The 25,241-nt window shown below is 36.0% G+C and overlaps 1 protein-coding gene across 11 annotated transcripts in view; it reads left to right on the forward strand.

Moving 5' to 3' along the window:
- ST7L (suppression of tumorigenicity 7 like) overlaps positions 1-25,241 on the forward strand; it is a 151,074-nt gene that overhangs the window by 50,612 nt on the left and 75,221 nt on the right. For 8 of the 11 annotated variants that reach the window (XM_060139334.1, XM_060139329.1, XM_060139326.1 and 5 more), the window contains 3 exons: positions 4,986-5,136; positions 8,175-8,267; positions 13,530-13,669. In XM_060139334.1, the coding sequence (XP_059995317.1) occupies positions 4,986-5,136; positions 8,175-8,267; positions 13,530-13,669 (384 nt within the window). Of the gene's footprint in view, positions 1-4,985; positions 5,137-8,174; positions 8,268-13,529; positions 13,670-25,078; positions 25,224-25,241 lie in introns of those variants that run through there. The other 3 variants (XM_060139331.1, XR_009538839.1, XM_060139328.1) reach the window with 3 other exon arrangements.

A 25,241-nucleotide genomic window follows, 5' to 3' on the forward strand; every position in this document is an offset into this window, starting at 1 on the left:
TTTTTCTTTTGTCTTTTTAATTTATTTTATTTTTGGCTGCATTGGGTCTTCGTTGCTGCCCGCGGGCTTTCTCTAGTTGACGTGAGCGGGGGCTGCTCCTCATTGCGGTGCGCAGGCTTCTCATTGCGGTGGCTTCTCTTGTTGCGGAGCACGGGCTCTAGGCACGCGGGCTTCAGTAATTGTGGCGCTCCGGCTCAGCAGTTGTGACTTGCGGGCTTTAGAGCACGGGCTCAGTAGTTGTGGCACACGGGCTTAGTTGCTCTGCAGCATGTGGGATCCACCCGGACCAGGACTCGAACCCGTGTCCCCTGCGCTGGCAGGCGGATTCTCAACCACTGTGCCACCAGGGAAGTCCCTAAGTATATTTTCTTTAAACTGAACGTTTTTCTTTATATTTTGAGGGTGAAATTTTATTTCACTGTCCTATTTCAGAAACTGAAATATAAGAATTTCTTTGAAGTCAAATTGTAGAGGACATTTGCTGGTAGGTAAGACATGATAATAAAAAGTAAGGTAGCATAAGGAAACAATTTTTTAATGATTAAATAGTGAAGATTTTTAATATAAAATCCTGAAGTATTATTTCCTAATAAACGTACCGTATCTGATTCTGAATTGTCACTTAGATTATTACTCAGTGAAAGTATAGATATATAGTTGCTATTAACAGAAGTATTTTTAGATATATTAAGTTGATACCTTTTATAATATGAGTTTTACTCAATAATTGTTAACTTAATATCTTTGCTTACCATTTGCTAAGTAGCTACCAAGATAGGGTTTAGTCTAAAGCTTCAGGGTTCTAAAACACATTGAAAATAATTTGAGATGTGTTTATCTGTAAAATAAAACAGATCTCTAATCGAAAGGAGTTAGTTTAAGTATTAAACCTCTCTGAAAATAAGATATTCTTTTTATGATGGAGATTCCACTGTGTTTGCTTCATTTTCTTTGCTTCCTACTGAAGAAGCTCTTAGTGCACTTGCAAAGAGCATAAGGAGTCGTGTCAGAGGTCAGCTATTTGAGTCCATTTTCCCACAGTCGCCTGGTGCGAGTGATCTTTTACTGTGTTTTAAAAAATGGGCAAGGATTAAAGAGGATTAGAAAGAATATTACCCTCCTGAATATAGGCCCAAGGCACTAAGGGTAGAGAACCCAGCCAGGCAGCAAATGGGCTTTGCTTGACCAGGACACAACCTCTGCTGCATTCCTTTAAGAAACTGAATGGGAAATGTTAAGTCCCCAAACTGGATTAGTAAATAATCTCATAGCTTGTGACATCTGCTAAAATAAATTGATAAGCAGACTGCATTCTTACACTTTGAGGAGAGAGCTAGAGACATCAAGACTAAGAGTAATTATTCTTTTTATCTTTTTGCTTTTTAATTTCACCTTTATTGGGGTATAGGAATAAGAGTAATTCAAGATGAGCATTAAGCTCAGTAAGTGTTGGAAAGGCATATTCCATAAACAAAAAAGAAAAATTACTTTAGATGTATTAATACCATGAGTACATATGTATTGATTAATAACCTAAGGCTTAAAATTTAAAACCACTTCAATTATTTTTAGAATTCTTCCTGTTTGTAGTAGTTTTACAAAGTGTTTCACACATTCAACTGTTTAATTCATGTTGTTTATCTTATTAGCTTGTGTAACGACCTGAGGAACTTAGAATTTGAAATGTGAGAATATATCTTTTAAGACACATTTGGAATGTTTCTCTTTTTATATCTTATAATAGATGTTAATGTGGTTTGGACCATATGACACATAATTTGGTATCAAATTATTGAAACCCAAAGAGGTTGTTTCACAGCTAGTCTAGTAGGGGAGGTATACTCTGGCCTCAGTCTTTGGAAGAAGTAGTTAGCTAACTAAATATTTTTTAAAAGATTTTGTTTTAAGTTGACCACTTTAATAGTAAAGATGATGTACAAGTGTAATTTTGCATCTTTCTTCATGTAATTAGTATATTTGATTAGTGCAGTAACTGATTATGCTGCTTTTGTTATGGATTATAATATTAAGGCAAGTATTTTCTTCAAGAGTTTAGAATTTAATTTCATATGTTAATAAGAATTGATAGGTCATAACTTCTTTAACAGGCACACTCACTCATCTTGCAGTATGCTCTCAAGTCTCAAGAGTTAAAATTGTTCAAGTTGGCCCTGTACATTGAATATGTCCTCCTGTTCTTCTCCCCACCATACCCCCCAACCTGCTCATCCACATTCCACCTGTCTTTATATATCAGCTCAAATCCCAAATTCTATCAAGTGGTTTAAATCATAATTCATACCTCTTAAACATAGAATTACCATATAGCCTAGCAATTCCACTCCTAGGTAACCCAAGAGAGATGAAAACATTTGTTCACATGAAAATTCATACACAAATGTTATTGCAGCATTATTCATAATAGCCAAAAGGTGAAAACCAAATGTCTATCAAATGATGAATGGATAAAGAACTGTGGTCTGTCCATACAATAGAATATTATTCAGCCACAAAAAAGAATGGGGTACTGATACATGCTACAACATGGGTGTATGCTAAGTGAAATAAACCAGTCACAAAAGACCCTATATTATGTGATTCTGTTTGTATGAAATATCTGGAATAGGCAAATCTATATGACAGAGAGTATATTAGTGGTTGCTTAGGGCTTAGGGGGATTGTGGGTGTAGAGGGTGATAACTAAAGAGTATGGGGTTTCCTTATTTTAAAATTTTTATTGAAGTATAGTTGATTTACAATGCTGTGTCAGTTTCTACTGTAGAGCACAGTGATTCAGTTATACACATATATGCATTCTTTTTCATATTCTTTTCCATTATGGTTTATCACAGGATATTGAATATAGTTCCCTGTGCTATATAGTAGAAACTTGTTGTTTATCCATCCTCTATATAATAGTTTGCATCTGGTAATCCCAAACTTCCAATTCATCCCTCCCCCACCCCCTCTTCCCTTGGCAACCATAAGTCTGTTCTCTATGTCCATGAGTCTGTTTCTGTTTCATAAAAGTTCACTTGGGTCATATTTTATTTTATTTTATTTATTATTTTTTAAAATTTATTTTATTTTTGGCTGTGTCAGGTCTTAGTTATGGCATGGGGGATCTTTCGTTGCGGCATGCGGGCTTCTCCCTAGTTGTGGCATGCAGGCTCCAGAGCACGTGGGCTCTGTAGTTGTGGCACGCAGGCTCCAGAGCGCATGAGCTCTGTAGTTGTGGCATGCAGGCTTGGTTTCCCCACGGCATGTGGAATCTTAGTTCCCCGACCAGGGATCGAACCTGCGTCCCCTGCATTGGAAGGCAGATTCTTAACCGCTGGACCACGAGGGAAGTCCCTGGGTCATATTTGAGATTACACATATAAGTGATATCATATGGTATTTGTCTTTCTCTTTCTGACTTACTTCACTTAGTATGATTATCTCTAGGTCCATCCATGTTTCTGCAAATGGCATTATTTCATTCTTTTTTATGGCTGTGTAGTATTCGATTGTATATATGTATAACATCTTTATCCATTCATCTGTCAGTGGACTTTTAGGTTGGCTATTGTAAATAGTGCTGCAGTGAACATTGGGATGCATGAATCTTTTTGAATTATAGTTTTCTCCAGATATATGCCCAGGAATGGAATTGCTGGATCATATGGTAACTCTATTTTTAGTTGTTTTGAGGAACCTCCATACTGTTTTCCATAGAGGCTGCACCAGTGTACATTTGGGGTTTCCTTTTGAAGTGATGAAAATGTTCTAAAATTGTGATGGTTGCACATATCTGTGAACATACTAAAAACCATTGAACTGTGGACTTTAAATGGGTGAACTGTAAAGCATGCGAACTATATCTCAATAAAGCTGTTATTAAAAACTAAATTAAAAAATTAATACCTCCTATCCATATTCCTATATACATCTATACCTCTAGTGAAACACTTAACATAGTCTGGTTATAATTTTTTTTTTTTTTAATTTGGCTGCGTAGGGTTTAGTTGCATCACATGGGATCTTCATTGCAGTATGTGGGATCTTTCCTTGTGGTGTGCAGGCCCTTCATTGTGGCGCGCCGGCTCCAGAGCGCATGGGCTCAGTAGTTGCAGCATGCAGGCTCTCTAGTTGTGATGCATGGGCTCTAGAGCACGCAGGCTCAGTAGCTGTGGCACGCGGGGCTTAGTTGCCCCGAGGCATGTGGGATCTTAGTTCCCCACCCAGGGATTAGACCTGCATCCCCTGCAGTGGAAGGTGGATTCTTAACCACTGGACCACAGGGAAGTCCCAGTTTGGTTAAAATTTTTAACTTAAGAAATCTGTCTTTCTCGGGAGTTCCCTGGCGGTCCAGTGGTTGGGACTCTGCGCTTTCAATTGCCAGGGGCCCAGGTTTAATCCCAGGTCAGGGAACTAGGATCCCACAAGCCGTGCAGTGCGGCCGAGAAAATAGAAAAAGAAATCTGTCTTTCTCATTACCTTAGGAAGCTCTAGAGAATAGTGTTTTGGCATTCCCTAACAAGCATAGTGATTTGCACTCAGTAAATATTAATTTAATTGAACTTCTTAACAATTAAATTCCTTCACTATAGAAGGGAAATAAAGAAAAAATATTGAATGTTGCCACAACGTGTTATTCCAAAATTGTGTTTTATAATTTTTTACACTTATTCTTTTTTGGAAAAGTAAGTAATTTCCTCCAACATTATTTCCTCAGCTTGAGTTTCCATTTGTGTTTAGTAAAGTCACACATAAGCCATTTATTACCTTATTTTTACCTATAGGAATGTTCTGATCTTTGGAATTTGCATTTATATAAGCATTTTGTCAGTAGGACCTTCATGTCATTTCAACTAGCTTAATATTTGTTCTTTAAATCAAATTAACTTTATAAAATTTGAATCTACACTTTTGTGGATATTTGAATTTAGCATAATTTTCCTTTTTTTCTGTGGTGTGTCTATGTGTGTGTGTTATTTTTCTAGTATTTACTAGAGATGAAAAGTCTCATTTTACCTCCAGAACACATTCTGAAACGGGGCGATAGTGAAGCAATTGCCTATGCTTTCTTTCATCTTCAGCACTGGAAGCGAATAGAAGGTGCTCTTAATCTGTTACAGTGTACATGGGAAGGCAGTAAGTATTCTTTTCCAAATGTAACACTAATCTTTCTGACTAATTATTCCATTCACAGGCAGTCTTTTTGTAATGAGATTGTGAGTTTCTTTAAGGACTTGTTCAGATTGGTTTCAAAGTGAACTCAGTGGTGTTTATTGGTTTACTGGTAGAAGAAACATGTAATGTGCTTATATTAATGCCACATTTAGGAAAAGCAGAATGAGAAACTGTTTGGGTATTCTGCTATATGTTCACTTAAATTAAGTATTTATAAGGAAAGAATGGAAACTTATATCCCTTCATTTATAAGTTTTTTAATGTGGTTAGCTATTGTTCTAATATTTTAAAAATTGGATTTTTGTTTTGTTTTGAGATGTGTACAACATGAAACTAATTTCCTCATTACTGATATCAACTCGATTCTTTAAAATTTTTTTTAAATTGTGGTAAAATACATATAACATTAAAATTACCATTTTAAACATTTTAAAATGTACAGTTCAGTGACATACATGTACATTGTTGTGCAACCACCATTATCCTTCCCCCAAATTTTTTCATCACCCAAAATGAAATTCTCTACCCATTAAACAATTAACTCCCGAATCTTCCCTCCTCCCCAGTCCCCTGGTAACCATTCTGTTTTCTGTCTCTATGAGTTTGACTACTCTAGGTATCTCATATAAGTGGAATCATACAATATTTGTCCTTTTATATATGGCTTATTTCACTTACCATAATGTTGTAGCATGTGTCAGAGTTTTATTCTTTTTTAAGGCTGAGTAATATTCCATCGTAAGTGTATACAAAATTTTGTTTATCCATTCATCCATCAATGGACATTTGGGCTGTTTCTACCTTTTGACTATTATGAATAATGCTGTTATGAATGTGGGTGCATAAATATCTGTTCAAGTTCCTGCTTTCATTTCTTTTGGGTGTATACCTAGAAGTGGAATTGCTAGATCATATAATTTTGTGTTTAAACTTTTGAGGAGCCACCATACTATTTTCTATAGCAGCTGAACCATTTTACATTCCACTAGCAATGCACAGGGGTTTCACTTTCTTTATATCCTTGCCAATACTTGTTATTTCCTGGATTTTTTAGTAATAGCATCCTAATGGGTGTGGAGTAGTGTCTCATTTTGATTTTGATTTGCATTTCCCTAATAGTAATGTTGAACATCTTTTTATATGTTAATTGGCTATTCGTACATTTCTTTGGAGAAGTGGATTATTTTCCAGTAACTACCAGATCTCTCTCATTTGTAACTTCTTAAAATCACCTGTCAGTGAAAATTCAAAAATAAATTCAATGTTCATTCACTAAAGTTGGTTAACCTCCTCAAAGTTTGCATTGAGGCACCTTTGGGTATTAATAGCAAATTCACAAGAGTGCCATGGGATATTTTAAATTTTTAGTAGAAACATAGCAATACACCATTCAAACTGTAGCTCTAGATAGTTCACGGTTTCAATATTAGACAGCTCTCCATTCTCTATTTTTTTTCAGTGTTGTCATAGCTTTGCAAAGCTGGGTTTTGTTAGTTGCTGTGATTAAAAGAAGTACCACACAAAAATCAGTGTGGAACAGGAAATGAGGATAGTGGTGTCCAGTGTGATTCCAAGGTTCGAGAAATTATGCAGTGCCCAACAGGCTCATATAACCCATTAGGAAGAAATGATGGTTATTTAAAAATAAAATAACTATTATTTTCATTAATTTATGTGTATTTTTTTTCATATCGCTGCTAAGTTGTTAGAACAAAAACTTTTGAAGTTGATCAGACCCACTACTTAATAAGTGGAATTGTTAGATATTTCTTTCAGTGTAGGGGCATCAATAGCAAATTACTGAGACACGAAGGACACCACATGTCCTTGAACCAAGAAAATTTGGGAACCTCTGCATTCTTGCTGAGGTCAGACACTGTGCTTGATACTGACAATATACAGATTAATGAAAGTGGGACTACTAAAACTGAGGAGCTGGATGTTTTGGGGTAATTAGACTTTCTTTTGCTTTTTCTCCAGTAGTCTGTACACTTCTCAAAACCAGGTGCTCTATCTCATTCACCTTGTATGTGTCTTCAGTGCCTAGTGTTCTGCTTGGCACATAGGAAGTTTTCAATAAGTATATGATTTATTCTGTATTTCATGAATAATCATCTTGATGAATGATTTCCTAGTGCCACTGATTTGCTCTGTGACTTTGGAAAAATCACTATATTTTATTGTAGCAAAACAAAATCCATATTTTAACAAAAGTTTTTAGAGCCAAGGACTAAGGGAAAAACAAAAACCTTATCTCATCTTTGATAGTTGAGTAGGTCAATAAGGATTTCAGAAGTTTGTAGTTGATGATAATCTAGATGAGGGATGGGTAAACTTTTTCTGTAAAGGGCAAGATGGTAAATATTTAGTTTTTGTGGGCCATAGTCTCTGTTACAACTACCCAACTCTTATAGCATGCAAGCAGCCTTATATAATATATAAACGAACAGGCATGGCTGTATTCTAATAAAATTTTATTTACAAAAACAGTGGGCCAGGTCTGGCCAAAGGTGATCCCTTTAGGTACTTAATTTAGATACTTTGGTGACCCCTGATCTAAATTAAGCTCACAGAAAACTTGATGACAGCTCACATAAGAAGTTAGGAGCCATTGAGAACTCTTAGGTTGCCAGTAGTTATGACTACAACAGTTACGTGATTTCCCTAAGAAGTGGAATTCACACGTGGAGAGTTAAGTCTATTGTGTTTGTGATAAGGAGACTGAGGCAAGAAGGACACAGCTAGTCTTACCATCCATTACTCCCTTTAGTTTTATTTCAGCCAGACCATTCATGATTCTCTACATAGATCTTATTCTTCTCCTTATTAGTTCCTTTGCATACTTTGTTTCTTTCATCTAAAATATCTCTGTAAAAAAGAAAATAAAACGCTGTGTGAAAATTTAATAAAAATACGTCTCCAAAATAGCTTTGATTGTAGTAGAGGATGAAAGTGAGATTGAATTGAATGTCAACATATGTATTTTATTTTTCACTCAGCTTTTAGAATGATTCCATACCCACTAGAGAAAGGCCATCTATTTTATCCTTATCCCAGCTGCACAGAGACTGCTGATAGAGAGCTATTACCTCGTAAGTAAATATTCAAGTTTTCCTAAATTTAAAATTAGTTATGAGATTGTTTTTCATAGTATTCTCCCATTTTAAAAGTACCTCTGGTTGAAATTCAGGATGCTGTTTAAATACTGTTTTAGCCACTTCTTGGATATAGTTGCATAATTTAGTTCATTCCTGCATATTTTTTTCTGCATATTTTTTGGGTAAAAAAAAAAAGGGCTTCCCTGGTGGCGCAGTGGTTGAGAGTCCGCCTGCCGATGCAGGGGACACGGGTTCGTGCCCCGGTCCGGGAAGGTCCCACGTGTCACGGAGCGGCTGGGCCTGTGAGCCATGGCCGCTGAGCCTGTGCGTCCGGAGCCCATGCTCCGCAATGGGAGAGGCCACAACAGTGAGAGGCCCGCGTACTGCAAAAAAAAAAGCGGTAATCTTACAAATAATTAAAGAAGAAATAATACCAATCCTTCACAAACTCTTTTTAAGAAATAAAGAAGGAACACTCCCCAACTCATTCTGTGAGACCAGCATTACCTTGACACCAAAATCAAACAAAAAGCATTACAAGAAAGCTATAGAACAATATCTCTCATGAATATAGACACAAACATCTTCAACAAAATGTTAACAAACTGAATCCACCAACATGTAAAAAGGATTATATTCCATGACCAATTGGGCTTTACCTCACAAATGCAAGGTTGCTTTAACATCTGAAAATGTAATAGAATAAAGGACAATAGATGCAGAAAAGCATTTGACAAAAATCTAACACCCATTCATGATAAAAATTCTGAACAAACTGGGAATAAAAGGGAACTTCCTCAACCTGATAAAGAGCATCTATGAAAAACCCACAGCTAAGATCATACCTAATGGTGAAAGACTGAATGCTTTCCCGCTAAGATCAGGAACAAGACAAGGATGTCTGCTTTCTTCTATTCAGCATTGTACTAGAGGTTCTAGTTAATGCCGTCAAGCAAGAAAAAGAAATAAAAGGCGTTCATGTTCGAAAGAAAGAAGTAAAACTGTCTTTATTCACAGGTGACATGATCTTCTGTGCAAGAAATCCATAAAAGTACTATTAGAACTAATAAACAAGTTCAGCAAGGTTGCAGGATGTGATTATACAAAACTCAGTCGTTTATTTATATACCAGCAATGAACAATCCAAAATGAAAATTAGAAAACAGTTCTAATCACAGTAGCATCAAAAAGAACAAACAATTTAGGAATAAATTGAACAAAAGAAGTGTGAGACTTGTATACTAAAATCCACTAAATACTGCTGAGAAAATCTAAGTAAATTGAGAGACAGTCCACGTTTATGGATTGGAAGACCCAGTATAATTTATATGACAGTTCTCTTCAAATTGATCTATAAATTCAGTACAATTCCTACAAGTTGACAAGCTGATCCCAAAATTTATATTGCCAAGTAAAGGACCCAGAACAGTCAAAACAATCTTTACAAAGAAGAGTGAAGTTGGAGGGACTATACTTCTCAGTTTTAAAAAGAGCAGTCAAAGAGTCAGGAGGAGAACCAGAAATACATCGGGTTATGATTGCTGAGAGTGTTTTCATCTAGTTCCTGCTTTCAGGAAGCCAAACTTTTGAAAGAATAGTCTGTACTATTTTTTTTTTTTTTTGTCTCAGCTGCCTTATCATCCACTCACTCTTTTTCTCTGTGAGCTGGTAAATTTCTGTTTAATTTTCCTTTTTTTAAATTTAACTGATAGGTAAGTATGCTGAAAGTTATAATCGCTAGTTTCCTCTTACGATATCAATCTATACCACAGTTTTTACAATTCTGGGTCCATTAGAACTGAAGTCTAGGAAGAAAAGTTGCATTTTTACAACATCAGACTTAATGAGCTGAAAAGTTCAAACAGATAGATAAAAATTTAGGAGAGATTATGGAATTTGAGTATGCTTATATTTTTCTCCCAGGGTTTTTTATTTTTGAGTATGTTGCACACATCCGTGTGTGTGTATGTAGGTGTGTATATGCTTAAATATTTTATTATTTAATCTATTTAACATATACATACGTAGCCTTTATATTTTGTTATCTCTACATATATGGGGCTAAGATATATTTGTAAGTTATATATAATATGTATATTATTAAATATATATGTTATATAAATAGTAAATGTTGCAGGCATTCTTTGGGTATAAGAGAGCCACTTGAAACTAGCTTTAAAATAAAGAGAATTTGTTGGAAGAAGACTGGATTATCTCAAGGAACCCAAAGGCAACAATTAGAGTTGCACCTCAGAAGAGACTAGAACCAGAAACTAGAAGGCTATCAGGATTTCCAGGAGTCAGTTGTCTGTATATCTCTGTCTCTGACTGCGTTTTTCAGCCTCTCCTATTCTCACTTTTTTTTTTTTCATTCCCCAACTCCATCTTTTCTTTGTATGAGCTCTCATTTCTGCTTCTCTCAGTGTATCTGCTTCATTTTTATATCTTAATCTTTGCAGTTTGGCTTTCCCTTGTTAGACACTCATGTAGCCATACTTGATACCCCCATACAGCCCTAAGTTTACATGTCATCAGTTCAGGCAAATAATACAGAATGAAAAATATCTCAATCCCACTTCTAAAACTTCTGGGAGAGTAAATCACATTTACCAGGTGTTCATCCCTGATCCAATCAGCTGTGGCGCAGGGACAGGATCAGGTCAAGTAAACAAAATTGCCAAAATATCTCATTCCCTTTGCATCTCTCTACATCACAATACTTGACTTGGGAGTCATCATTTTCTAGGCATGAATGAGATCACTAAGGGAGACTGTAAAGAGTGTGAGAAGTAAACTAAGGGTGAACCATGATGAAAATGTCTAAGGGATGGGTGGCCGATAAGGAGTCAGAAGATTCAGTGAAGGAGTGGTCAGAGAGACAGGACAAGAACCAGAACTAGATAACCTAGAAACTAAAAGGAGGAAAAAATTTCCAAGTGAGGAGGAGTATCTGAGGTATTTAATAAGGTAATTACTGAGAAGAATCCATTGACTTCAGCAATTAAAAGGTCATTAGGGTTAGAAATTTTTCCTTTACTATTACGGTGGTGATAGTAGGTACTGTTTTTCCATTTTAATGGGAACAAGGATATTTAAGGCAAAGGAACGAATCTTTAATTGCGGAACATCAGTATACAAGAGTGTATTATGTTAGGCTAATACATTTAGCCTAAAATTATGCCCCCCCCCTCCAGCCGTTACAGAGGTTGACTGATATAAGGCCGTCTTTCATAGTAATGCGAATAAAATCAAGGTTGTTATTGTTATGTATTGTCAGAGCCATAGGCTACAAGAAGAGAGCTTGCTTTTTGGCAGGGCTTTATTATTTCTAGGGTTCTACTCATTTGCAAATTCTAGAAGGTAGGAGAGGAGGGATATTCTGGGGGTTTTAGTTTGATTATATTGTATATTCTTAGAGTATTTTTCTGTCTTTGACTATGATAGAATGAACAAAGTTTTAATAATGTAGAGTTTTAATACCCAGGAGTACTTAATGTTTTTTGTTTTCAATTCTCCTTCAACCTTGATATGACTTACAGCATTCTGGAATTTGCTTATGAACTTCATAAGTTCAGACTTGAACTATTCCCTTAGTTCACATAGCTATTTAGTTGTCTTTTATGCCTCCTGATAAATTTTTCTCTACAAGCCAGTGATGAAATTTGAACTTTACTTCCAAGGGAGTGTTTCTGTACTAGTCATCCATTATTTTGATGTATTAGCCAAACATTGACTGACAAATGAATCTGCGGAAAGCAATCCAAAAAGAAATAATTGGATCTCTCCTACAGTATAAAAATTTCACATTTTAGAAAATTATCCTATTAAAGCTATATAGTTTTCTACCTTAAAAAGTAGGAATAATACTATCTGTCTCCTAGGGTTATTGAAAAAAATAAACTAATATAAATTAAAGCACTTTGTGAGCCACAAAATGCTACAGTTTAATTAATATTATTAATTGTGCTGTCTCACACAAAAGCAATTATAGTAACCATTGGCACATATAAGTATTTGTTCCCTGTCTTTGCAAATATGGTTTGTATCTTTTGATTTGCTGGAAGAAGTTGGCCTCTAATGGCTGAGGGACAGAGCAGGAGGAACTGCTGCTTTTTTGGGTGCTGAAAGCACAATGTTGTCCACAGCTTCTAATGTTTCTAACTTAAAAAAATTCAGACTTGGTGTGCTTTTACTTTAAACATGACTCAAGGCTCTGGAAATTTTCTGGATTTTTAATGAGTTTGCTTTTTGGTATATACTTTCTGAAGATAGTATAAGACATAAAAAAAAATCCTGGCTACTGAAGGAAACTTAGGTGTAATCTTCCCTGTGAATCATTATGTTTTAAAAAGTTAAATTTATAGCTGACCTCGATTCAGCACTGAATTAGTCATTCCTTACTTATGCAGGATATTACATCAGGAATTCCTAGGTTTGTGTCCAACCCTGAGCAGTCAACTGAAGTCCCAGAATAACTCTCAGTTTAACAGACATTTATTGAGTACCTACTGTCTGCCAGTCATTGTAATAGGCTCCTCTCAGCATTGTTATTCAAGTATTTTCAAATTTCAAATAACATAAAACTACCTGAATACTATTGGTAATGAAATATCCAATCATTAGAAAAAGAATACCTGAGTAAATTTGCGAATGTGGTAAAATAAGACAAGGGACTCCATATATGTTCAGAATCCTAGGACTTTGGTGTTCTGGTTAGATTTTTACAGTGCTCAATGAAATGCCACATATAGGACACTATTAATAACTGGGTAAAATTGTTAACTTATTGTTCTGGTAAATCTCCAACCACACGTCTGTCTCTTGATCTCTATACTTATCTCTGAGCTCCCAAAGATCAAAATTATAACAACACCTTTATAAAGGGCTTATAGTGTTCATCATAACAATTCCATAGCAACTACTAGAGGGTTTAGCAACTTATTCAATATCACACAGCTAATAAGTGACAAAGCTCTTCTTCAAAACCACCTCAGCATGACTACAATTACTGTTCTTTCCCACAGTGCCATCCTATTCCCAGTTCCCAGCAGTCGTCTGGCTATGTAGGTGTTCTGTTGACGCTAGAGAAAATAATGGATAATTTCTTTCTCCCTTGCTTGACCAGAGACTTCTTGTTCTTTTTTTAAAAAACATTTTCCTTTTTAGTTTTTATACATGGATTTCATTTGAAAATATTAAAACTGGCTTACACTGTATTCTGAAATAAAATCCATTTCTGTGTTTTCTCCCTTGCAGCGTTTCATCATGTTTCTGTTTACCCAAAGAAGGAGCTTCCTTTTTTCATCCATTTCACAGCAGGACTATGTTCTTCTACAGCAATGATAGCTCTTCTCACACACCAGTTTCCTGAAATCATGGGTGTTTTTGCTAAAGCTGTAAGTATGATCTCAAGGACTTGTGCAGAGTATTTGTAAAACACACAAGAAACCATCTCTGATCTGTTTGTGCTTAACCAGCTGAGCAGTGAAGATATTTGTTATAGTAAATTACAGGAATTGATTTGTAAAGTTGCTGCCATAAATATGTCAAACATAAGATTTTGGTGATTTGAGCTGTATTTTTGTTGCTTAGAAGTTTAGAGAATACAATGGCATAACATTATAAAGTTGGTCTTTGTAGATCACTTTTGGTGGTAAGCATAGCCCTTGTTACTAGCTGAAGAATAATCCACACCTTTTAAATGCATTTTCTTTGGCATTTAAAAAAAATCCCTTGTTTTGTACAGAAGGCTTTTGATTTTTCCATTTAAATGAAATCATTAGTTCTCAGGATTTGGTGAACGTTAAATTCAAGAGTGCAACTAGGATGAAGAATAAGTAGGTAAGGTGGGACAGTTGCGACATTTGCCCTGGGTTCAGAATGTGCCTCTTTACTCAAAATTTCTCCCTGTTTTTATATCTACATGTTCTTATTGATCTCCCAACCTTGGGTGTAGAACCATGTACAGACCTTTATTTTTATTTTTACCCTTTAGTTTTGAACTGCTTCCCCATTTCTGGACCCAGGTCCAGAAAGTATTTGAGGACTGATATTAGAGAGAGTATCCCATGATTTTTTACTTTTCTACATAAACCTGTTAATTAATGTCACTGGCTCAAAGCAAAATTACCAAAGATAAGTCCCTGTAAGTCTCCAAGCCTTTTAAAAAATGTGTCTTGTATATCTTTGTATTTTTACCAACTAATAAGAATTCAAACCCCAAAAGAAAATGTTAATTCATTATATTCCCAAATAGAAAAGCACTGAGAACCATAGAAATACTAGGCCTTACTTGGTAATGTAATTTCTATATTTTTGTCTATGTGCCTCCATTCTAACTCCCTGTTTCCTCATACTTTCTTTTCCTGCATTAGGAGTTTATTTTTTGCCTTAAAGATTAGTTGGTTTTCTTCTGGCACCAGTAGTAAGAGCACTGGGTTCTCTTTTCCCCTGAAGGTCAACTGTATAATGTGTTAAGTTGCCACTGGCTGTAGGCCTAGGAGTCTGAGACTACACTTGATTCTGGGTCAGGCTTCAAGAAGGATGACTTTTTACTGTGTTCAGGGAGTATAGATATTTGGGTTGGAAACTGACTCTTCTGCTTCCTTTTAGTATAAGGAGAAAGCTTAGTGATCATACCATAACTCTGTTGCTTGCAGTGGTGCTGACTGGGGAGCAAGTGTGTCTCAAACTGAAATGACTTCACAGTGTAATCTGGCATGGAAAAAAATGGACTAGACAGAGAATCTTGTCAATTTAACAACCGGAAAAAAATATGCAGCTGTGTATTTGAGATCACAGGAAAGCAGTGGGAGAGATGATCCTTGGGTTTCTCTCAGGGCAGTGGGAAGTAGGTAAAATAGAGAGAGGAGGAAGATCTAGAATCTGGAGTAGAGATGTAGTCATTGTTAGTAGTGTACTGCCATGGGGTACTGGCTAAAGTTAATGTGCAGTGTACTCACTGTTTGCTCTATTCATCAGTGTTAGTATATATAGTATATATATAGTGTCTGCCTTTACCTAAGAGATCTCTGATGCATCAGAAGAGCCTTTAAGATTGCATAGCACAAGCTCCTAGCAGTGTCCGAGAATGAATAATTACACATTTGAAAGTGGAATCTTCTTTTTTAGACCAAAAGTTATTAATTTACTGTGATTCTAGTTGATGAACAATAAACAGGCATTTGTTTTCTATCTTTTGGTATTTGTTGGTAGTGTATAGTGTTTAAAATGTGCCTGACAGCAAACTTTTACAGCCACGTTTTATCCTTGTGGCCTTTACATGTACATTTTAAATTCCTAGAAGTTAAATATTTACTGAAAGTACCTGCAAGCCAATATTTGTTATGCAGCAGTTCCAAGGGCAGTTTCCATTTAAGAATTAATGGGAAATGATTATAGTGTAGGCAGGCTCCAGCTTATAAACTCAATATACAAATACCTCAACAGACAGCAAGAAAACTAGAGGCTCGAATTCTGCTTCTTCACCACTTAATATAGTGTGGTCTCGGGCTTCCCTGGTGGTGCAGTGGTTGAGAGTCCGCCTGCCAATGCAGGGGACGTGGGTTCGTGCCCCGGTCTGGGAGGATCCCACATGTGCACAGTGCACAGTGCACATGGCCCGTGAGCCATGGCCGCTGAGCCTGCACGTCCGGAGGGGAGAGGCCCGCAATGGGAGAGGCCACAACAGTGAGAGGCCTGCGTAACGCAAAAAAAAAAAAAAAAAAAAAAAATATATATATATATATATATATATATATATATATAGTGTGGTCTCTGCCCCAGGAGCATTACCATCATCACCCAGGAACTTGTTAGAAACGCAGAACCACAGGTACCACTCCAGCCTTCCTGAATCTGCATTTTAACAAGATCCTCAGGTGATCCTATATACACGTTTAAAACTTGAGAAGTCCTGCTTTACTCTACCCCCAATAAGAAGAATTTAGAATTCCTGGGTAGTGCCACCTTATCAAGGTGGAGAAGGGGTAGGATTGTAGAGTCGTTATGAACATAGGCTCTGGAGCCAGACTGCTTTGCTTTGGATTCCAGCCCTGACACTTATTGGCTGTGCCACCTTGGGTAAGTTGCTTAACATTCCACCCCCCAACCCTGCACTGTAAAATGAGAATAGTACTACCTCATGGGTTTGTGTGAGGGTTAAATGAGTTTAAAATTTATCAAGTGTTTAGAACTGTGTCTGCTGACAGTAAAAACTAGGTGTTAGCTGTTGTTGCCATTGTCGTTGTCATCATCATCACCAAAGTGCAGCTATAGTGGGAAACCCTACCCCCTTCATGTTTGGAGGAGCCATGTTCTACTAGTAAACTCAAAATGCATTTTTCCATAGAAATGGTGGTTAAGTATCATTTAAACGATACTATTAGTACTATACTTCTGGTACATTATGTGTACCAGAAAGTGGAGAAATGTTTCAAATTCTAGGCACTAGGCACTAGCAAAGTGCCTTATAGAGCAGAACCAATTGATAAGTTGCAAATTGCCTGTGTTAAAATTTTCAGTTAGGTCAGATATTTGATAGCCAAGTACAGTATCAGTGAAGTACAGAAATCAATGAAGAATCTTTGAAACATATTTGTTCTTCTATTTAATAAAGCAAAGCAATTTAAGAAAATTTCCTAAGTTCCTTCCATTGTTGCCATTGTCTCTTCCTCATCTAATATCTTTTTGTATTAGCTCACATGCTAGAGTAAATTCAGTTTGAATTTGTTAAAATGCATTTGTTACAAAAATTGCCTTTTTGTGAAGCAAGGCACTAGGGATTAATGATTTTTAATAATCCTCACTGAACATCAGATTTAGATAAATGGAAGGGAATGCATTAGAATGGTCAGTGGTTTTAGTGCCCCTTCTTCTTTTGCATGATATTAAGCTATATGGAAGAAGACTTCATTTTCAGCAAGTTAGGACTTTTTCCTGATTTTTCTCCTCACCGGATATTAGACATAGAGCAATGAAAAAAAAATTGCATAAATCCCTGGAGATGTGGAATGTGCTGATATCAGAGTTGATATTCTCTTAAGACCAGAATTCCTGAAAAAGGAAAAATTGCTTTTAAGTGGTAGATCACTTTCTCACCTGCTTTGAAGCCTGCTGGGTTAAATATGAGAGTTCAAAGTAAGGGTAGCCAGCAAACCAATGAACTGGAATCTGATTCTGCTTATCTGAAAGGCCCTTCTTTATTTAAGAGCAGCACTGCCCTCTCCTTAGAGAACCAATCTTCATCTACTCTGGCCTCTTTCATTTCTCTCTTGCAAGAAAAGCTTTCTTCTTAGTAAACCTTGGGAGGGCATATTACAACAGTGAAAAGACTGAAGATGGTCTTTGGGAATTTCATTAACTTACTGATAAATTCAGGCTTGTGGCATGTGACTTTTTAGTGCTTTGAATTCACAAGTGTGTTTGAATATAAAAATCCCTAGTTGTGTTTTAACTAAATGGGGCAGCCTTTGCAATGTTGGCAGAAAAGATGTTATGGGTAAAGACAGAAATCAAAAAGATTCCCAAATAAATTGTTTGTTTTACTAAGGCAAAACTTGGTTAAAATTTGTTTCACTGAACACATATTGTAGCTGTGTTGGGGTGGGAATGGGCCCAGTTTCCACATATTTCTACTAATCTTTATGTGGGAAAATGTGGTTAGACAGGCCAGTGATGAATTTCTGAGCAACTCATAATTGGCTGGCTCCACTGTAACTAGGGCCTAACAATCTGCTTGATTAATTCTTTAAGTACTACATTAGCCAAGTTTGCATGATTTCCAAAGATATAGAAGGTCAGATGTTATACTAACAAAAGACCTCTCTACAGAATGTCTCACTGGGATTTCTTCAGCCCCTTCCCAAAAATAATTAACATTTTTCTCCCCAGATTAAATTTTAAAAAATAATAAGCTGATAAAAATGCTTATTGTCTTTTACTGAACAGTGACCAGAACTTTTGAGAAGGTTTGTCCACAATTATCATTTTTTGCAGGGCAAAGATTATCTTCATAACTAGGGAAATTGATAGACAATTATAACCATATATTGATGTATACCAGTAGAAAATATATATATAAATTTAATTTATTTTATTTATTTATTTTTGACTGCATTGGGTCTTCGTTGCTGCGCGTGGGCTTTCTCTGGTTGCGGCGAGTGGGGGCTACTCTTTGTTGCGGTGCGTGGGCTTCTCATTGCGGGGGCTTCTCATTGCGGTGGCTTCTCGTTGCAGAGCACGGACTGTAGGCGCGTGGACTTCAGTAGTTGTGGCTTGCAGGCTCTAGAGCGCAGGCTCAGTAGTTGTGGCACACGGGCTTAGTTGCTCCGCAGCATGTGGGATCTTCCCAGACCAGGGCTTGAACCTGTGTCCCCTGCATTGGCAGGCAGATTCTTAACCACTGAACCACCAGGGAAGCCTGAAAAAAAATATTTTTAAAGGTTCCTAATTTTCCATTGTCATAACCAGTGATGTGAAATCTGTTCATAGGTAAAAGAGTTTTTTTATATTCTTCATCTGACTTTATTAATACTAAAAACCTGTGAGAGTTGCATTCTTCTTTATTAAATACATAGGGCCCCATTTAGAAATGAAACTATTAAAATGTTGCTTTACTTTGTTTGAAAATGGATTATTTTCAAGAACTAATATAGTTTTAAAAACATTTTGAATTGTAACTAAACTTAAATTCCTGTAAAATACTCTTCTATAACCATGCTGTTTCCACAGTAATATATCTGAGGTATTTCCCAGAGAGTATCCTGATAATAAAATGAGCCTATTGTGACAGGTCAAAATTTTTAAATGTTTACACTTTTGTTCCATTGTTAGTGCTGCTAAAGTCTTTACTTGGGCAGTCTGGCATATTCCAATTTTGATTTTCTGAATTAACTGGGATATTTGTAACAAGAGAAAAGTTGTTCTCTACTTTTTATAAGGGTAATTTCTCATGCTTCATTCTCATTGTTCTCCTTCAAAAAGAACCAGAAGGAGAAATTTATGAAATTGCTAATGTTTTTCTTTATCCAAATTTTCTAAGTACTGAACTCTTCAAAGGCAAAAACAATAATAATAATAATAAAAGTTAGGGCAATGTACTTTTTAATGCATGTCTGTATCCCTTCCCCAGGATTTAATTCAGTTTTGAAGTTTGTGGAAAGCACCCTCTTTCCCTAGTAAACATGTGCTTGACAAGTGTGAAGTTCACAAAAGCTCTCCCTGAATTTATTTGGCAGTATATTTAATCATCTTTCCCCCCTCAAAGTGAAAATCTCTGCCAAAGTCTAAGATATCCTGTCACTAACTTCTACTAATATATTTATTGTTAATTATTAGAACTTGAGGCAAATGGACTGCATAGCAGTTTTTAGAAGAGCTGTGCCCAGAAATTGATGTAAATCACTCATTCCAAACCCATTACACTAGTGGTATTAGAATTCATATTAGGAAACCTACTGGGTTTTGTTTTAGAAAACATCTTTGTGTTTTGCAGACCCAGCATAATCCTCTAAATGGAGAGAATAATGGGTACAGAGGAAAATTAAAATCGCGAGGAATAGTTATTTTGGCTTTTTTCTTGAGTGGAATGTTGCTCCTTCCCCCCACCAATCAAATTTCTAATGCTCAAACGAACTAAATTAGTGCAACTACTTAATATATTACAATTCTAAACCAAGAGTAACATGGACTTCATTAGTTTTCTTTTTTTAAGAGTTTATACTTACACTGTCATTTATTCTTACCAGAAGCATTGGAGGACAGACTGTGATCTTCCAATGTAATAGATGAGGAAGTTTGAGCCGTTAAAGATAAGAGAGTTCCTTGAAATCACACAATAGATAGCCCTTTAGTCATATATATGCTTGGTTTCAAAAATATGTCACCTTACAACATATACTAAAACAAGTACAAAAGAATAAATTTCAAACCAAATATAGTAATGCTGAGGGAATATAGACTGATGGAGTGATGATAGTAAATTGGCTTTGCTAGTGTCTTCCCATAGGAGATGAATTTGGAGAAGAGTTTTAAATAAAGAGGCCAATGTGGATTGTCAGAAAATAGAAAAGGCACTTAGATTGCAGAAGTGGTTAATTGCAAAGGTACAAGTAGACAAATAAGCTACCTGGAAAATTCTTCATAGTATAAGCCTATTTGATGAACTCTGATGTTTTAAAATAAAGAATGCACATTTGCTTTTCTGTCTTCAAACTGATTCACTTTAATTTCATTCCTGTTCTGGCTAGTAAACCACTTAAGAAAGAACACTGTTTGATCATTTATATCACATAGTCACACAACTGTATAAAGAACTTCAGCCTTTCTAACTGTCTGAAATGTGCAGTAATACTGAAGAAACAGTAGGTACTCATTTATAGTGATTCAGAGGGAATTTAATTAACTCTTTGAAATGGTAAAAAAAAAAGTCTTAATATAAACTACAAATCTATATCTTATGTTTCAACATCACTCTTCTTTCAAAATCAAAGGTGAAGTTTGTGAAGGACTGTGAGGGGCAGTTTAACTGAACAGAATAAACTTTTGGTCTAAAATAACATAACTCGTGGGACTTTTTTTTTGTTTTGTTTTGTTTTGCTAAAGTGGGATTTTTAGGTAGCAGATGTACTTCTAGCAGTTGTAACAATACATCGGAAACTTCGATGTGTTCCTTAATGCCGATGAGGCCTCAATGAAAGATTGGGTGTTAATGGTATTCTATCTGAATTTGAGGAAAAAATAATCTTTCTTAGTTCTGTAATAATATTAAGATTGCGTTATGTCCATCTCGACAGCTAGCTTCAAGAAAAGAAATTATTTGGGCTTCAGGTGATGCTCAACAAAATTAAGAGAACTGATATTCAGAGAATTCAGACCACATAATCACCCTTTAACCTCATCCTGTAATTTTAAGTGTTCTGGAAATGAAATGTATATGTAGTATTCAAAGTGTAGAAAAGAGCTATATTCCCATTGAGCACTCTTGCATATTACAAATAGGATATATAGAGAAAGAAGCAGTTTGGGGCAGAATTTAAGAAGGGAACATACTCTCATACTCTTTGTTAGGAACATGCCAGCTCTTGTTTTCATCTATTCAGTATGCTGGAGTCCCAGTTTCTTTCTGATGCCAGAGTTCAAGCTTTTACTGCCAGGTAGCAGCAGGTTTACAATTAAATTTTAATCCCTCAGTTGTTAAACTCCTACCTAGAGTATAGCCACAACTGTTCTTGGCAGACAAATACACTGCTATTTTTCCTTCAGTCACAGTAAGATAGAAGAATGTTCTCTGGCTGGGGCGTGGATGAAGGCACTTTACTAATCTTATACATAATTCATCCTTGGTTGCTGGGGTATTCAAAGTTGAAACTCTGCCCTCTGATAAAATTTAGATGGATTTTTTATTTACTTGACTGTGATCCCTTTGGGATTTAGTCCTTATTGGGAGCCCAGGGATTCTATTCAACAAAGCCCTAGCTGTGTAGACTTTTCTTATTAATTTGCTCTTGGTGTAATTTAGCTCTTATAATACTGACTCTAAAAAAATCCAAAACCAAAAACCTGCACTAGAACATGCAGTTCAGAATCCTGGATACCCTGAAAAGATTCTTGTTTCAGTACTGGCTTATTGAATGAAAAGACTCCAGTAGGGCTTATCTTAATTTGTTTTCAAAGTTTAGTTTTTAAAGAGCCTCAGCATTTAAAAATATGTTAACTAATATTCTTTAACATGCTATAGTATGGTAATGATTATCCTGTAAAATACTGTAAGTTTTTGGTGTTTGAATTCATTATATTCAGATGTTACTAGTAATGAATTTGTTCATCATTCATTCATTCAAGGAGCAGATATTTATTGGGCACCTTTATGAAATATAAAATGCAATCCCTGTTCACAAATAACTCATAGTCTAGTGGTAAGGGGTTTAAGGTAGGCAAGACATGTATTAGTGTAAGACAGAGGCTACTGCCATAACAGTAGATTAGTTCATCCTTGGAGATTTATTCATTTGACTAGAAGTGACTGATGAGTTATTTTCACATGCCTCACATAAGATTTAGTGACCCAAAAAAGTCAATCTAGACTGATAGAGGCTTTTTCCTTTCAGTCAAACAAGAGGAAATAGAAGGAGGTCTCTTTATTTTATTCTTTTGCAGATATCAGACATGAAAGACTTTCATCTTTACACATAAATGATGAAGTTCGTGTTTTTGTAAACAGCAGTATTCATTATGTCCATCTGAATAGTTTAGAATTTATTAAAAAATGAAGTGCTCCACAACTCAAGATTGAAATAAGAAATGTCACCCCTCAGATTCATATAGTAGCTGCCCTAAGACTAAAGCCTACTATACTCATTCATTTTTATCTTTGTCTTTTATATCCTCTCATTCCTAATAATGACAGATTAATAAGGGCTAAGGACCATCCTGGTTTAGAAAATGAAAGTGTGATGTCAGAAGCAGAATGGGACAGCAAAGAGTTAGGACTAAAGAGTTAGGTACTAAAGAGTTAGGTACTCATGTACCTCTGTGGACATGTGAGAAAGAAAGGGAAAGAACCACTCAGAATTTCCCAGAGCCCACTGTTCATGTCAAAGCTGTACCCTGCAGTGACTGATTCTGAAAATATATCAGGTTAATTAAGAAAAATAATAAAAGTATATTGGATTAAGGTACTAAAATAAGCTGCCTTTTCCCTCTCTTCTAAGCTGAATTTTGCTGATCAATTCTGAATCCTGGATAATTCTACATTTTTACAGGGGGAACTGCCAAGATTTTCTCTCTAAACAACTGAAAAAGATTTCCTATCTTTATTGGGCTCAGTCAAGTATACGTACTGACTGGATCATTGGGGATATGACCTTGAAATACATATTAAAATATTTTTAAAAATAGGTACAGAACCTGTCCTTGGGGAATTTATCCTGTTAGGCATGTAATCATTAGATATGGTAAAATGATGAAAGTATATTGAGTAGAAGAGTAGGCCCAAGGCTAGAGGGTTGAAGAATATACTGATTTAACTCAGTGTGGCAGCAGAAGAAAGAAAGTGGGATGATTTGAACACAGACTTACAGGCAGAAGACCGCAGATCAGGCTCTGGAGTTAACTGGTAATTGTTACTTCTTTAGCAATTTATCTGAGCTTGCTATATCTTCTGGAATAAGTGGAAATTATTATTCTTTGGATAGATGAACAAAACATACATCTCCAAATAATGAATTAGATGCATGATGGTATCTTCCATTTCAGAAGTCTGATTAGTAGCATGCTGGTGAGGAGGTGCATTCATATTTCTGGGTTGTGAGGAGCCCACTCTCATCCATTCACCTGTGTTCCCGTTTATACTAGGCTGTGTCTGCTAACATTAGGTCTCTAAAGAAAGACTTAGGTAAACTCCAGACCCCCTAAGTTCCTGTGAACTACCTCCTACTCCCATAGGACTTCAACGAAGATAATGAACACTGTTTTTTTAACTTTTATCTTTCACATGGCATTTAGAGTAATGATATCTCATTTGGTCTCAAGCTCCATATTGAATTATTTTCTAAAAAATTGCTTTGGAGCAGTAACTTTTCCCTGGTTGCTTAACCAGTCATACAAGTTGAGACTTATGTCTCTATGCCTGTTTTATAATAGCTGCTCTGGGAGAACAGATGAAAAATAATAAGTTAGTAAGATATTTTATGAGTATTGAGGTCCCTTCCATTCAGAAATGTAAATAAAATAACCAGCATGAGCAATCAGCTTATGTCAGATTCCATGGGTTTATGTTACATAGGGAAATTATAGTGCAACCTGAAACATGCTTCTTAATGAATTCATAGTGGTGTCACAGTTGAATGTAAACCCTTGAGCTTTTCCATTGTGAAGGGTTTCAGAAATCACCTTTTATAAACTGCCTAGGGGAGGAGGAAAATACCAAGATGATACCAACAAATGCTATCACTTAAATGGTTGCCTCCCTTCCAGCACTAACTAAATTGTGCCAGTTAAGTAAAGCAAAAATTTAAGATACTGCTCACCTTTTGGCTTATTCAATGTTTATAAATATAATTTATATATATACATGTATATGTATAAATGCATATATGTATATATACACACACACACATACATTTCAATATTCTGTTTTTGAAAGTGGCACCAGGAAAATGCTGTGGAAGAACAGGGTTGCCCTTGCAGTTTTTGTCATCAGAGGTTAGGAAAGTTCAGTTAGGAAACTTGGCAGAAGCCCGATAAATAGCTCTGTTTTTACCTCCAACAAGTGCAAGAAGCCAGAGACCTAATTCGAAGTTTATGAAATCGGAATTTGTATCTTGTCTTTGGCTGTTGCTCTAGCACCCTGTAGTACACCAGAACTATCCTCTCACTTATTAGTAAACTGATTTTGCAGTCCCTAAAGCTCTTTCATAGCTCTCTTCCTATTCAGTATGGCCGCAGCTATGGTAAATGTGCTAGCCTCAAAAGTCCAGTATGCCAAACGGGATATAGGGGACCAGTCAAGTTTTAAGTTTGAGAGTCAGGGAAAGAAACATGTATTTTCTATTTTAAAGAATTCCTTTTTTACATTCTAATTTCTTAAGAGTTTGGCTTGATTTGTGTCAGGTTCTAGGCCTGTAAACCTACATTAATGCATCACAGTTCTGGATAGGATATTTGATATCTCTTATTTACCCCAGAATCTCAAATGATAGGGAACGGTGATTAATGATACTTAGCATTTTGTGGGTTTTACAGTGTAGCTGTCTTCTAGTCCCAGTATCTGTAACAAATGGACTCATCCTTGTGTTTTCCCATAGGTGCCCTGGTGTTTACTGACATAGATCAAGATGCTGTGTGGCTCTATAGGGGACTCTGAGCCATTTGACAGTCTGGGCACATGCAGTCACCTCACATTATTTAAGCCCTGATCTCAGCATTCTAATTTCTCTGTATTCTCCAGTGTATATAATATGTACTTGC

The sequence above is a fragment of the Lagenorhynchus albirostris genome, chromosome 2 (genome assembly GCF_949774975.1).
Source record: "Lagenorhynchus albirostris chromosome 2, mLagAlb1.1, whole genome shotgun sequence".
In the NCBI taxonomy this organism is placed as follows: Eukaryota; Metazoa; Chordata; class Mammalia; order Artiodactyla; family Delphinidae; genus Lagenorhynchus; species Lagenorhynchus albirostris.